The sequence below is a fragment of the Canis lupus genome, chromosome 20 (assembly GCF_003254725.2).
Source record: "Canis lupus dingo isolate Sandy chromosome 20, ASM325472v2, whole genome shotgun sequence".
Lineage (NCBI taxonomy): Eukaryota > Metazoa > Chordata > Mammalia > Carnivora > Canidae > Canis > Canis lupus.
This window is the reverse complement of record NC_064262.1, coordinates 14694629-14707618: the sequence shown is the minus strand read 5'-3', so window position 1 is coordinate 14707618 and position 12990 is coordinate 14694629. Positions and strand designations below refer to the sequence as shown.

At 37.2% G+C, this 12990-nt stretch overlaps 1 protein-coding gene and 1 long non-coding RNA gene across 21 annotated transcripts in view; one reads left to right on the top strand and one right to left on the bottom strand.

Moving 5' to 3' along the window:
- The window catches only part of CNTN4 (contactin 4), a 922691-nt gene that overhangs the window by 749701 nt on the left and 160000 nt on the right, over positions 1-12990 (top strand). For all 13 annotated transcript variants that reach the window (XM_049098179.1, XM_025451427.3, XM_025451465.3 and 10 more), the window contains 2 exons: positions 9407-9509; positions 12115-12299. In XM_049098179.1, coding sequence (XP_048954136.1) covers positions 9407-9509; positions 12115-12299 — 288 coding nt within the window. The remainder of the gene's footprint in view (positions 1-9406; positions 9510-12114; positions 12300-12990) is intronic.
- The window catches only part of LOC112662844 (uncharacterized), a 171812-nt gene that overhangs the window by 44199 nt on the left and 114623 nt on the right, over positions 1-12990 (bottom strand). The window lies entirely within an intron of this gene.

Sequence of the window (12990 nt, the reverse complement as noted above, 5' to 3'; positions counted from 1 at the left end):
GTGTGTCTTCATAAACAAAGCAGCTTTATTTGTTGGCTGCTTAATTAACCTCAGGGGATTGGATCAAAAACCCATTCATTAAGAAGATCTTTTTTTGATTGTAAACTTGATCTACAACCTTTTACTGATGTCCTAGCATTTAAATTAGCAAAATGACACTTCTACCTGGTGATGGGTAGAAATAAGTTCTTCACTTAGACATGTTTTTATGTTACTTAAGATCTAGAGTTTATACCAAAACACTTTGCTTTATTTTACTCTCACTTCTAATTGCAACTTTTGTGTGGCTTTGTCACAGCAATCATCTCTTGTTTTTAATTCTCTAACAACATCACAGTTGAGGATCTGTGGGCGTAAAACATGTTTTATGAGGAGAATATCTAAATGACTAAAGGATGTGAGATATTTTGCTAAACTGCCATTGCTAATCTGATTTAATAGTGTCTTAATGGCTCTGGATATTTTGAAGGCTTGACAAGCTTAGAAACTTGGCAGTCAGCTTTAGACCTCTAGCACAGTCATTCCATTTCAGGTCCATGGGGGCCAAAGGTCTTGGATGGTCATTTAGCTAGTCAGTTAGGAAACATCTGTTAAGTACCCGTTGTGTGTGGTACACTGAAATAAAAAGATGTGATCTCAGCCCCTGGAAACCTACTGTCTTAGAGATTCCAAATTAATGAAAGGTCTAAAGTTTCATTCTTATTAGAATCACTGAATTGAGTTGCAGAAAACACATGTACAGACAGAGGGATTAGACATGAATAAGGGATGTGGAGGTGTTTAGCCTAAAATTGAGATGACATGGGGAATTCATTGGATTATGCATTTAACCAACAAATATTGAGTACCTGTTGTATACTTGTCACCAGGAAAGCAGAAGTCTTTCTGTGTATCACAGCTGACAGTCCAGCTGAGAAGCCTAACTGCCTGAGGCAGGAGTGGGGCCATATTGGAGGAGAGTGAGGAAGTAAAAGCAGGTTCATTTAAGTCTCTTTTGTAATAAGAGCCAACAAGGAGCAGTGAAGGGTGCAGTGCCTTGGGTGGGAGGAAATCTGGCCTGATGCTGGGGAACAGCCCAAGCTTCCATCATGAGTTGAGGAAGGAAAAAAATACCAGGCAATGTGTACCTTGTTTGTTTAAAGCAGGAGTTGGCACACTTCCTCCTGCAGGCCAGTTCTGCCTGTGGTCTGTTTTTGTTCAAAAAAAAAAAAAAATGTTTAACATTTTATCCATAGAAATGTTGGGTATTCTTAGTTAATTCCTAAATTCTCTGTAATTTTTGTTTCTATTGCAAATGGTTTCTTATTTTTAATCACATTCTCTAGTTAGTTATTGCTGATGTACAGAAATGCTATTTTTTTGTGTGAGTCGACATTTGGCAAGCTTGCTGAATTCTCTTGTTAGCTCTAATAGTTTGTCGATTCTATCAACTCTCTGAAACTTTGCTATTTTTCTTGTTTCTTCTAAGCCAGGGGTCAGCCAAGTAGGGCTCATGGGCCATACTGCCAACTACTGTTTTTGTAAATAAAATTTTATTGGAACATAGCCATGTCCTTTTGTTTACATATTGTCTGTGAATGCTTTCCAGCTATATAATGGCAGAGTTAAGTTGTAGCAGAGACTGTATAGCTCACAAAACCTAAATAAAACCTTTGTTCTCTGTCACTTTATAGTAAAACTTTGCCAATCCCTGACAACATGATAACATCTTTAAATATATGAAGACTATCCATCAAAAGACTTGTTTTTTTTTTGTTTTTTTGTTTTGTTTTTTTTTGTGGTTCCAAAGACTTGAACTAGGACCAACATGTACAAATTAGAGGGAGAGAAAGTATATTGTTCAAGATAATATGAAGACCTTTTTAGTAGGCTGAATATAAAAGTACTTAATCACAGGAAAATGACAGCTGGCTTTCTTTCATCCAAAAGAAGATGACCTTATAATTAATTGTCCAAACTGGAAACTTAGCAAGTTACATAAGGATATCGGGTAAACCAGGACTATTTTAGTCAAGCATGGATGCATTCACTCTACCTTTATAGGAGATAGCGTTCTGAAATGACTAAAGTTATCTCTGCACTTTAATTATTGAGAAGGAAGGAAGGAATTCAGATTTGAAGTTAAAACATGTTTATTTTCACATCCCACAGATTTCTGAGGATACCCTAAAACCCTAAATTTAAGGTTGTATAGCCTTCAGCTTCCTTACTCCTCTCTAGCACTGGCAGCAGCGGCAGGGAAGGGGGGCTGTTGTTCGGATTGTTGTGGCCTCAAACTCAATGGAAATTCACCTATTGGAGGGTGTCTTATGGTAGAAGGGGACCTCGGATGGTATCCTAGACCTCACAATGTCTCCTTCAAACCAGAGGAAAACAAGTCTTTTTTTAAAAGAGCAAATTGTAAATTCAGCCAAAGGGATGTGTAGGACTGAGGTATTCCAAATATTTTTAGCTTAATGAACTACACATCATATGACTTCATCCACAAGAAAATCATCTGGGAACTTTTCATAAGATGATTTTTGCCATTTTTTTAGTAGAAAATCCCACTCTGTGGAAGTGGGTAAAAGTGCCTTCTGTGGCTTAATTTAGCAAGCACAGGTTCCAGCTGAGGCAGGTGTTGGCAAAATGTTATGGCACTCAACTCTGCAAAGTGGCCTCTTTCTGCCAACACAGCACTCTGCAAATTGTAGTTAAACAAGCATGGTGTGTGACTGATTTCTCTTTCGTATTCTATAATTTGCCAGTTATTTTGTTAAATTCTATGTTCTTAATAGACATCATTGTCACCTTAATGATTTTTTTAGGTTTTTAAAGGGGAACAGTCATTGCCACAAGGTCATATACAGGGCTCAGGCTCTTGATGGGTATTGCAACCAGTAGGATTCCATTTCTAATACTCTTCCAGTGACTAGCCCACAGGAGAGTCTAGTATTACTATGTTGTACTCTTTGCTTTGGGCTTAACATGTCATGGTTACTACAGAAATTCTTGAAATATACTCCCTGGGCCAGAAGCTTCAACATCACTTGGGAAATAGTTAGAAATGCACATTCTCAGGCTCTATCTCAACTTCCTAAATCAGAAACTTAAGCCCTCCAAGGTGATTTTAAGTTTGAGAACCACTGGTTTAGAAAAAAAATACCCTAGGAATTTCTAGCCACATCTTCCTCAGAAAGTCAGCTCTTTCAGTTATTCAGTGAACACTCATTGCCTGCATATGCCATGTTACCATGAAAGGCATTATAAAAGGGTGGCCTACAGGTGTCATGAAGATAATAATCAGATGTGGTTATCCACATTGTGCTAGGCATAGTACATGTCTTATGGTTGATATTACATAAACACTTACTCAATTACTCCATCAGAATATAAATATAGAGCTAAGCCCTTGACTCCTGAGGACTCTAATGTGTAGAATTTCAAGTACTTAACTTTCACTATTTGTTATGGTGGGTCTCTCATTTTAGAATGGAAAATATGGACATGCATTTTTATGAATTAAGACTTTTTTTCTTTATTTTTAAAATTATAGGTATAAATGTCTGTAAAATTAAAAGCAAAAGCTGTCTCTGTAGACAAATTGTATCATAAATTAATGATATCATGCAAGAGAAAGGGAATATTACTGAGATGATGTATCCTGGTTGATTTTGACTATATGATATGCACTCCTTATTTTTACCTGCCTTGGTTGTGTGGACACAGCTAGGTCTTTATATCTTCTCACCTTTTAAATAGTTTGAAGATAGAAAACGAGTCTGGAGCAATTCCATCAGCAGCCTTTCTCTTTCTGCCTAATCATTCTGTAAATCACCAGAGCAGCTGTAGACCAATTAAGTTCAAAAGTGTACAGGTGGCCAGAGAAAGGACTTGAAAAATGTACCTTGTTTTAAGAATACATTTGTACTCTTTTGTTCCATAAAAAAATAAAAACGGCAACAGCTTTTTAAATTTAATATAGAAAGTAAAGGCCAAAATAGTTAAAATGAAGTAAATAGTCAAATAAAAAATATATCTTCTGCCAGATGTCACCAAATTAAATGAAACAATTTGCAAGTGCCCCCCCCCCAAATGTATGTCATAATATAGTTACAGAAAATTGCTTTCTTTATTTTTTATGACTTTAAGACTAGGACAATCTTTAAATATAATGAAAATTCTTTAAACATCATGAAAACCATACCATCCAATCTCTGATCCATATCTTTATGTCCTATAACCTTGTTATAATACAGATCAATCTGTATTATTAGCTCTGTTACTTTAATTTCTATAGCTATAAATATAGATCAATGAGCATCAACCCAGAAATCATCCGTATGACCGCCTAAACAACCTAGAGCTCATTTTAGAAAAAACCTGGTGTAAGTGAGTGAAGTCATCATATAAGAAGCTGTGATGCTGATACTTTAGAAATGACTTCCGTGCCTGGAAAGAAGTGCATGTTTGAGTTAATAGCTATTGTGTGTCATAGTATAAGGCCTATATTCTTATATCTTTTCCTCTCTTCCACAAATTCCTGCTAATCATATTTTTTCTTCATATGCTTGGTACTAAACTAGGATTTGTGAGGGCCACAGGAAAAAAAATCAGAAGTATTTCCATTCCTCAAGGAAATGAAAGCACAAAGAAAGAGATAACATGTCTATAAATAGCTATAAAGATGATAGAAAACAGTAATGCTGTTTGAGAAGGGCTCAGGATTTTGTGTGTAAAATGACATTACTTATATGGCTGTAGTTTTTTAGTACCTATTAGGTGAAGAAACAATGATAGAAGCTAGAGGTACAAATGAAAAAGATAGACGCATTACTTGATGTCATGCATTGTACAGTCTCAATGAAATGACAGATACTAGACTCATACATAAACAAGATTGTGAATTATGATAATTAACATAGAGGAAATAGATGTTAATAAAGAATAACACAGCAACTTATTTTAGATAGTGTGATCAGAAAACATTTCTGTGAAGGGGCACCCTTTGAGCTGAGACATGAAGCATGAGATAAGTCATTCATGTAAAAAATGAATGAGGAATGAAAGAAATTTCCACACAAAGACTTGCATTCAAATATTCTCATAAGCATTACTCTTTATAGCCAAAAGTGGAGGCAACCCAATAAATGCCCATCACCTGGTATTATGGGCTGAATTGTGTCCCCCCAAAAAGCTATGCTGAAGATATAACCCCACCCACCCCCAGTACTTCAGAATATGACCTTATCTGGAAATAGGGTCTATACAGGTGTAATTAGTTCAGATGAAGTCATTATGGATGATGGTGGGCCTTAATCCAATATGAATGGTGTCCTTATAAAAATACAATGAGAAGACACAAAGCATGTCCTGTGATGACAAAAGAGAGACTGGAGTAATGGAGATGCCAGGCAAGGAACATCAAAGATTGATGGCCACCACCAGAAGTTAGGAAGAGACAAGGAACGATTCTACTCAGAGTGTCAGGAGCAGAGGGCCTGTCATTGCCCTCATTTATGACTTCTAGCCTCCAGAACTGTAAGAGAATAATTTTCTTTTTTTTTAAGCTACTCACTTTGTGTACTTTGTTGCTAATATGACCAGGGAATAAAAAAGTAAAATGTGGTATCTCCATACAGTTGAATACTATTCAGCAATATAAAGGAACAGATACATGCTGCAACATGGATGAATCTTGATAACATTATGCCAAGTGGGAGTCCAGATGCAAAAGAATATATAGTGTCTAATTATATTTATATGAAATATCCAGAAAAGGCAAATTCTCAGAGACAAAAAGCAGATTAGAGGTATTGCCTCGGGCCGGGACAGGTTCTGAGGATTGACTATGAACAGGCATGAAGGATCATGGGTCATGGAAATGCTCTAAAACTGGATTATGGTGATGGCTTTACAACTTGGTAAATTTACCAAAAATCTTTGAATCATACACTTAAAGTTGGTCAATTTTTGATATGTAAATTATCCTTCATAATGTGTTTGTGTGTATATGTGTTTTTTCAAGAAGTCAGGGAAAGGACACCTCAGTTGATTAAGCATCTGCTGTCAGCTCAGATCATGATCCCATAGTCTTAGGATCGAACCCCCTATGGGGCTTCCTACTCAATGGGGTATCTGCTTCTTCCTCTCCCTCTCCCTCTACTCATACTTGATCACTGTCTCTCTTTCTCTCTCTCTCAAATAAACAAATGAAATCTTTAAAAAATAAATAAATAAAGAAGTCAGGGGAAACATTCAGAACTGAGGCAAAGAGGTTTTTATTCTATGCGATCATTTAAAGGGCACTATGGACTAGAAAATAGGCCAGGCTGAGGAGGAGGAAAAGGATCCTGGAGGAGTGGACTTCAAGTCTGGGCCTTGGTACATAGGAGTTTAGGATGAGGAGATAACAGGGCAGGGGATCTTCTACTCTGTCTCTGCATTGCAGTGATATTTCAGTTTCTCAGGAAAAGGTCCTGTGAGATATATTTGCTCCTTGGTATATCTTCCAGAGCTGGGTAAAAGAAACCTAGTGGATATGTAGTGTTTGTAGAAAGAAGAGGCAGGGCAGCCCGGGTGGCTCAGTGGTTTAGCGCCACCTTTGGCCAAAGGCCTAATCCTGGGGACCTGGGATCAAGTCCCAAGTTGGGCTCCCCGCTTAGGGCCTGCTTCTCCCACTGCCTGTCTCTGCCTCTCTTTCTGTCTCTGTGTGTGTGTGTATGTGTGTGTCTCATGAATAAATGGATAAAATCTTTAAAAAAAAAAAAAAGAAAAGAAAGAAAGAGAAGGCAGAGGGAAAACCTGATCACTGCTAAAACAACCTTGTCCCTTGTATTTTAACATTATTGCCTCATCTCCTTCCCACACATGATGCACTGCAATGCAGATTGTTTTGATTCCCTGGGAACACAAAAGACCTCTTTTTTCTCAAAGCAATTCTTTTTTTAATTAACACTGCTCTTGGAGTACATAACCACACACACAACACTAAAAGGTGTTAACTTGTTCCTGCACTCAGAGTCATACTACTGATATTTATGGGACAATGAGTCAGTTGTATGCTGTTGGTTAGCAAGTTCAGCAGCTGTGTGTGAATGCCATCAAAAGCAAACGCCACTTCTTTACTGGTCCAGCTTTGTGACAAATGCTCAAAGGAAGGCAAACCCAAGTTTAAGTGGAAGAGAACTCAGACTGGCCAAAAAGGAAGGAATGATTTTGTGTCTGAATGTGGCAAACATGGATTTAGTATAGTTGAATCTGGTTTTGTAGTGTTAATCATTGCAGTGGTGAGAAGCCATAGTAAAAGAGGAAGGGGGGGACCAGGGTTGCAACCTAGAACACGAACTAGCTTGTTGTAAAACAAAAGACAAGCTGCTTAACACCTTTTAGGTTATAGCCTTGCTCACAAAAGGAAGAGACAGATCAGACTGATTTTAATTGGGGGAAAGGTGCTTGCTTTAAAGTCCTTTTTTTAAAAAAAAGATGTATTTATTTTAGAGAAAGTGCAAGCATGCACATCGTGGGGAGGGGCAGAGGGAAAGGGAAAGAGAAAGTTTAACAGACACTGCACTGAATGGGGAGCCAACATGGGGCTCAATCTCATGATCCTGAGATCATGACCCGAGTGGAAACCAAGATTTGAGCACTTAACCAACTGTATTACCCAGTGCCCCTATTTAGAGTCCTTTTGGGAATAGGTTGCTAGCTACAGATCCTGTCTGTGGGAAGGTGTGCATCAATGGATGCCGAGATTAAAAATGCTAAACTAAATTATTTTAAAGTTCCCTCCCAAATCCAATCTTCCTTGTCATTCTGTGAAAGGAAAGAAAATCAAACAATTATGTTCACCTTTGCACGTTTGATTACATACCTCATAGCAAACCTAGCTAGACAGTTATGTCATATGACACTGTTGATTTTCTGTTTACACATTAAGGAAATCCCCTTGATGCTTCCCACATATTAAAGCTGCAGATGAAAAGAATCACCTCTGCAAAGTGAGTGGAATTGCTTCCCTCTGTCATTGTACCTGTCCCCATCCACTCCTAGTTTTTACCTTTTCTTCTGAATCCTTCAGTCTTTTTTTCTATAACTATGGGAAACCTAAAGAGAGGTGAAATGGAAGTTGCTATCATTTCTTGGTAAGTTAAGTAATTCCAAACTTTATACTGGCACTGCTAACTCAGAGACCATAGGACAAAATTAGAAATTGAATAAAAATAAATGTATTCAATCAATTAGAGCAGTAGGACATGGGGTCAGGAATGTGTTGATAAGAAATAATTAACGAGGGATGCCTGGGTGGCTCAGTGATTGAGCATCTGCCTTCAGCTCATGTCATGATCCCAGGGTCCCGAGATCAAGTCCTGCATGGGCTCCCTGCGGCGAGCCTGCTTCTCCCTCTGCCAATGTCTCTGCCTCTCTCTGTTTGTCTCTCATCAATAAATAAATAAATAAATAAATAAATAAATAAATAAATAATATTTTTTTTAAAAAAGAAATACTCAACAAGTTTTAGTTATAAAGTATGGACTTAGGTTGTTAGGTTATGTTACCTTGGCCACAAATGTACATTTTCTAGGATATGGGAAAATGGGAGAATATGATCTTCAAAGTAAGCATGCCATTGGGAAGGTGAGCATAATTTTAAGATTGTTTTCTGTAGTTGCTTCCTACTGTCCTTTATTTATACATTGGTTCAAAATATAATAATACTGCCATTTGATGCTACCTTCTCTGCATTAATTTATGATTAATTCTGATTGGTAATGAAAGTGAATAATAAATTAATGCATGGTCACAAAATGATTATTCAGATTTTTTTATATAGACATAAGAGAGCCTGGATGTATTTTTTTTAAAGATTTATTTATTTATTTATGATAGACATAGAGAAAGAGAGGCAGAGACACAGGAGGAGGGAGAAGCAGGCTCCATGCCAGGAGCCTGACGTGGGACTCGATCCCGGGACTCCAGGATCATGCCCTGGGCCAAAGGCAGACACTAAACCGCTGAGCCACCCAGGGATCCCTATTTTTTTTTTTTAATATTTAAACTTTTTCTGCATGCAGTATGTTTTCAAAAAAGATAATTTACTTGATATTCCTGATGACTAAGACTTTATTCTTTCCTTTTTTGGTCCTATGACTGCCTTTAAAAAAAAAAAAGGTTTTTTGATAAGTGAAGTTATATACATGGAGAATTTGATCCTAGGCAGATGGTATGGCACTGTGATACAGAATTTACCCTCATAGGAACTGGGAGAAGAGCCACAATTCAAGGCTGGTTAGAGATAGAACCAGCTCTAAATGAAGAAATTAATTGCACACATAATGATGTATTAGAACATCCTACATTAAGAGATAAAGCACTTGTGTACATTTTAAAAGAACCACAAAGACTTAGTTCCATTGTTTATTCACAGGGGTGATGGGTGAATATGAGCCAAAAATAGAAGTGCACTTCCCAGAAACGGTGCCGACTGCCAAAGGAACAACAGTGAAGCTGGAATGCTTTGCCTTAGGAAAGTAAGTTCTGGTTTCTCTTCCATCTTGTCCTCTATTTAGCTGGGCAGATATAGAATTTTATTTGCACTGTTCACAGTGATGGTTTCTGCAGTAACTGAAAGTAAGTCAAGCCTTTCTCTTTGTAATTCTACGTATGCATCTTTGTTTCTGCCCTCTTACCATGGAGAGGGGACCTATAATGGCACAAGGGGATTAGGCTGCCACAATTGACAGGGCCACAAAGAAGAAGAGAATGGGCAATTCTGAAAAAGTATTTTGTTCTATTATTGTGACCTGTAATGTGCATGCTGTCTAACCCAGAATGACAGGAAAACAATGGCCTTCATTTGAGGTACGCTCAAGCTGACTATTTGGAAAAATATGGACTTTCATTCTGGCACTAGTTTACAGAGGATGCATCAAACTTTTCTTGAATTTCTTTTTAAATTATTAGTCTCTTCTCCCTAGTTTGGATTTCCTTCTGTTCTGGCTAAATATAGGTGAGACCTTAGATTCTTTAAGAGAGTCTCTATTTTAGAGGCTTATCTGAAAATTATTCATGACTTTATTATTAAATCTGTGGAGTGATGAACCTGAGATCCAGTTTGCCTTTCCATAGTGTATCTCTCAGAGGACATAAAGAAAATGAAAAACAGATCAGTTAAGATTCTCCCAGTAACCCTGAAAAAAGGATTTGGCATAAATGATACACACTGTCATCTAAAATGAGAATTTTCAGGTCATCTGTGGATTTTAATGATTGATGTTACTCTGTACACCCAACCCCATCTTCTCAGCTAACCCACTGCTAACTCCCCATCCTCTTCCTGTGCCCTAATGTTGACTAAAGCAGCAACACTAACTTGTACTCAACCCCCCTCCTATCAGCATGTAATCTGTTTCTGTATATTTTTTGCATTTTACACCAACCATAGAAGAAAGACATTCCTTTTTCTCATTATATTTTCCGCTCTAATAAAAGGATTTTTGGGGTTTCCGTGTTTTTAAATCAAGGCAGTTTAAGCTGCAATATTATCTTTACTTTGGCACAATACAATACAGTGGTAAATTCTTATGTCCTGGAAACTTACCACATTAAATAAGCTATGACCTATCTGTAGGACTGAATGCTGTACAGACATTAAAAGTCAAATTGTAAAGCAACATATGAAAAGTAAGAAAATACCCATGATTTATTGCTAAGAGACTAAAAGCAGATTGCTAAGTTATATAACATGGCTACATCACATTTTTTATTTTAAATATATACATTAGGAAATACAATCCAGGGAAAAGGTGAAAGCAGGTAGCTGCATAGGCTAGGTATAAATTTGGTAAACTATGCAAGGTGACACCTTAAAAAATCTTTCTTTGGAAAAAGAGAAAAATTCACATCGTTCATACTTCAAAGGGGGTATGAATTAAACTCTATTCACACTGCTTGAATGGCACTGGAATAAAAACAAGAGACCAAAATTGGGCTCCTCCAGTCTACACAGAAATGTTTGGGGATGCACATCCAGCTGCCGAAACACATCATCATTGCCCAGTTAAGAGCGGGAAGACTATGTCTAAGTACAGTTATTTGTAAAGGCATGTATTAAGTGTATATCTCATCAAATGTAAAGGCACCAGTAATGTACTTTTGATAGAGCCCTTTCTGTATCTTGAGTTAGTGTCTGTTGAATTAACTTAAATTGTTCTAAACAAGTATAGTAGAACTGATGGCTTTAATTTTTTAAATACCATCTCAGGTTTTCCAGAGAAGATTAGCAAGTCTTTAGCCTAATTAGTTCTCTGTGTGTGTGTTTTTGTGCAAAATAAATAGTAAATAATTGTATCCCCTGGTAGGAAGCTGCAATCTTAAAAGCTGTGGTTAGCTTGCTAAACCATTGATTTGCAGACTCAACGATGCCCTCTTTGCAACTTAAGTTGTGTTCTCACAGTTCTGGCTGTAGGATGATAGATGCCTTGAGAGTACATAAAGACCCCACAGATGGCTTCTTTCCTTATCTTACTAATTTAAGTGAAATTTCCCCAAACCACTCTCCTAGTGAACTACTGCTATAAGTTGGTAAGGTTCTGTAGAGAATTTTCCGAGAGAGAAAGCAGAAGCTGCTAGTTTCTTATTGCCTGACCCTCAAAACTGGCACAACATCCCTCTGTCTTCTTTCAATAACCAAAGTAGTCAGACAACTCAACAGGGTTTTTAATGCAAAGGAGGATCTGGACCTCATATGGGAGGAATGTGAAAAAATTTGCTTGTCCTTTTCATTCTGACACATTTGTGCATGGAAATTTTTATTGTCATATTTATGCCTTAGGAAAAAAACAGTTATACTAAAAAATATAACAAGCATATAAAAATCTGTTTTTATTTTAGTGATAATATTACATATTTTTAAGGTTAAGAAAAGTTATTTGATTCTAAGAAAAACACAATATATAGTAATACTAGAAATGTGGATATGGTTAAAATCTTAGTGATATGTGAATGAGTGAAATTTGGGGAATACTGTCTAAGGCAAGCTTATATGTTTAGAACAAAGAAGGAAGGAGTTATGGGAAGCATAGGTTCAAAAAGTTTTCTCTAATTTGATTCACTCTTTTTTATTCTTGCTATCAGTCCAGTACCAACTATTATCTGGAGAAGAGCTGATGGAAAGCCTATAGCAAGGAAAGCCAGAAGACACAAGTCAAATGGAATTCTTGAAATCCCCAATTTTCAGCAGGAAGATGCTGGTTTATATGAATGTGTGGCTGAAAATTCAAGAGGGAAAAATGTAGCAAGGGGACAGTTGACTTTTTATGGTAAGTTTGCATTTCCAATTTATCATTTGTAATGCTACAGACCTTGGCATTAAAAGCATAAACTGGGAGGTTTGCATTCAGGCTTTTTGGGAAAGAGCATGTAAAATAAGACTGTGTAAAACCCTTGGTTTGCTGCTAATTAGCATTCCCTGGGTGATTCTGGGTGTGGAGAGTGAGGGTGGGGGACAAGGATGTTGACAGGGCAGAGGGGAAGAAATCAGGCTGAGGTGTTTGGGAGATGCGTATTAGTTGGAAATGCACTTGCAAAGGAAGCATTTTTCTTCTTGCCATCAAGCTGTAAACCTGACACAGGAAACCTTTTGTTATTCTTTCTCCTGATTTATTTCATTTTAAACTGTATGCTTTTCTTCTTTCAAATTTTGATTTGGGGCTCATGTTAATTCTTTGTAATTGCTTGTATTTGATAGCAATTTAATGTGGTACCACGAACATTTCAAAATGCATACTCCCCAAATTTAGTTCTTATCAGAGTGGAGCGTGACAAATCTCTCTCACCCCAAAGACTTTTTATGTGCAGCTGCTCCTGTTCCAATCAAATCATCGGCATTGATCCAAACATAATATAAATGTAAAACTGCTAGCACGTGGTCGCCAATTTAGCCAGTCTTGGAAACCCTGTTAGGGCATCGATTTGAAATCCAAAATGGGATCTCATTGGATAGGCATTTTG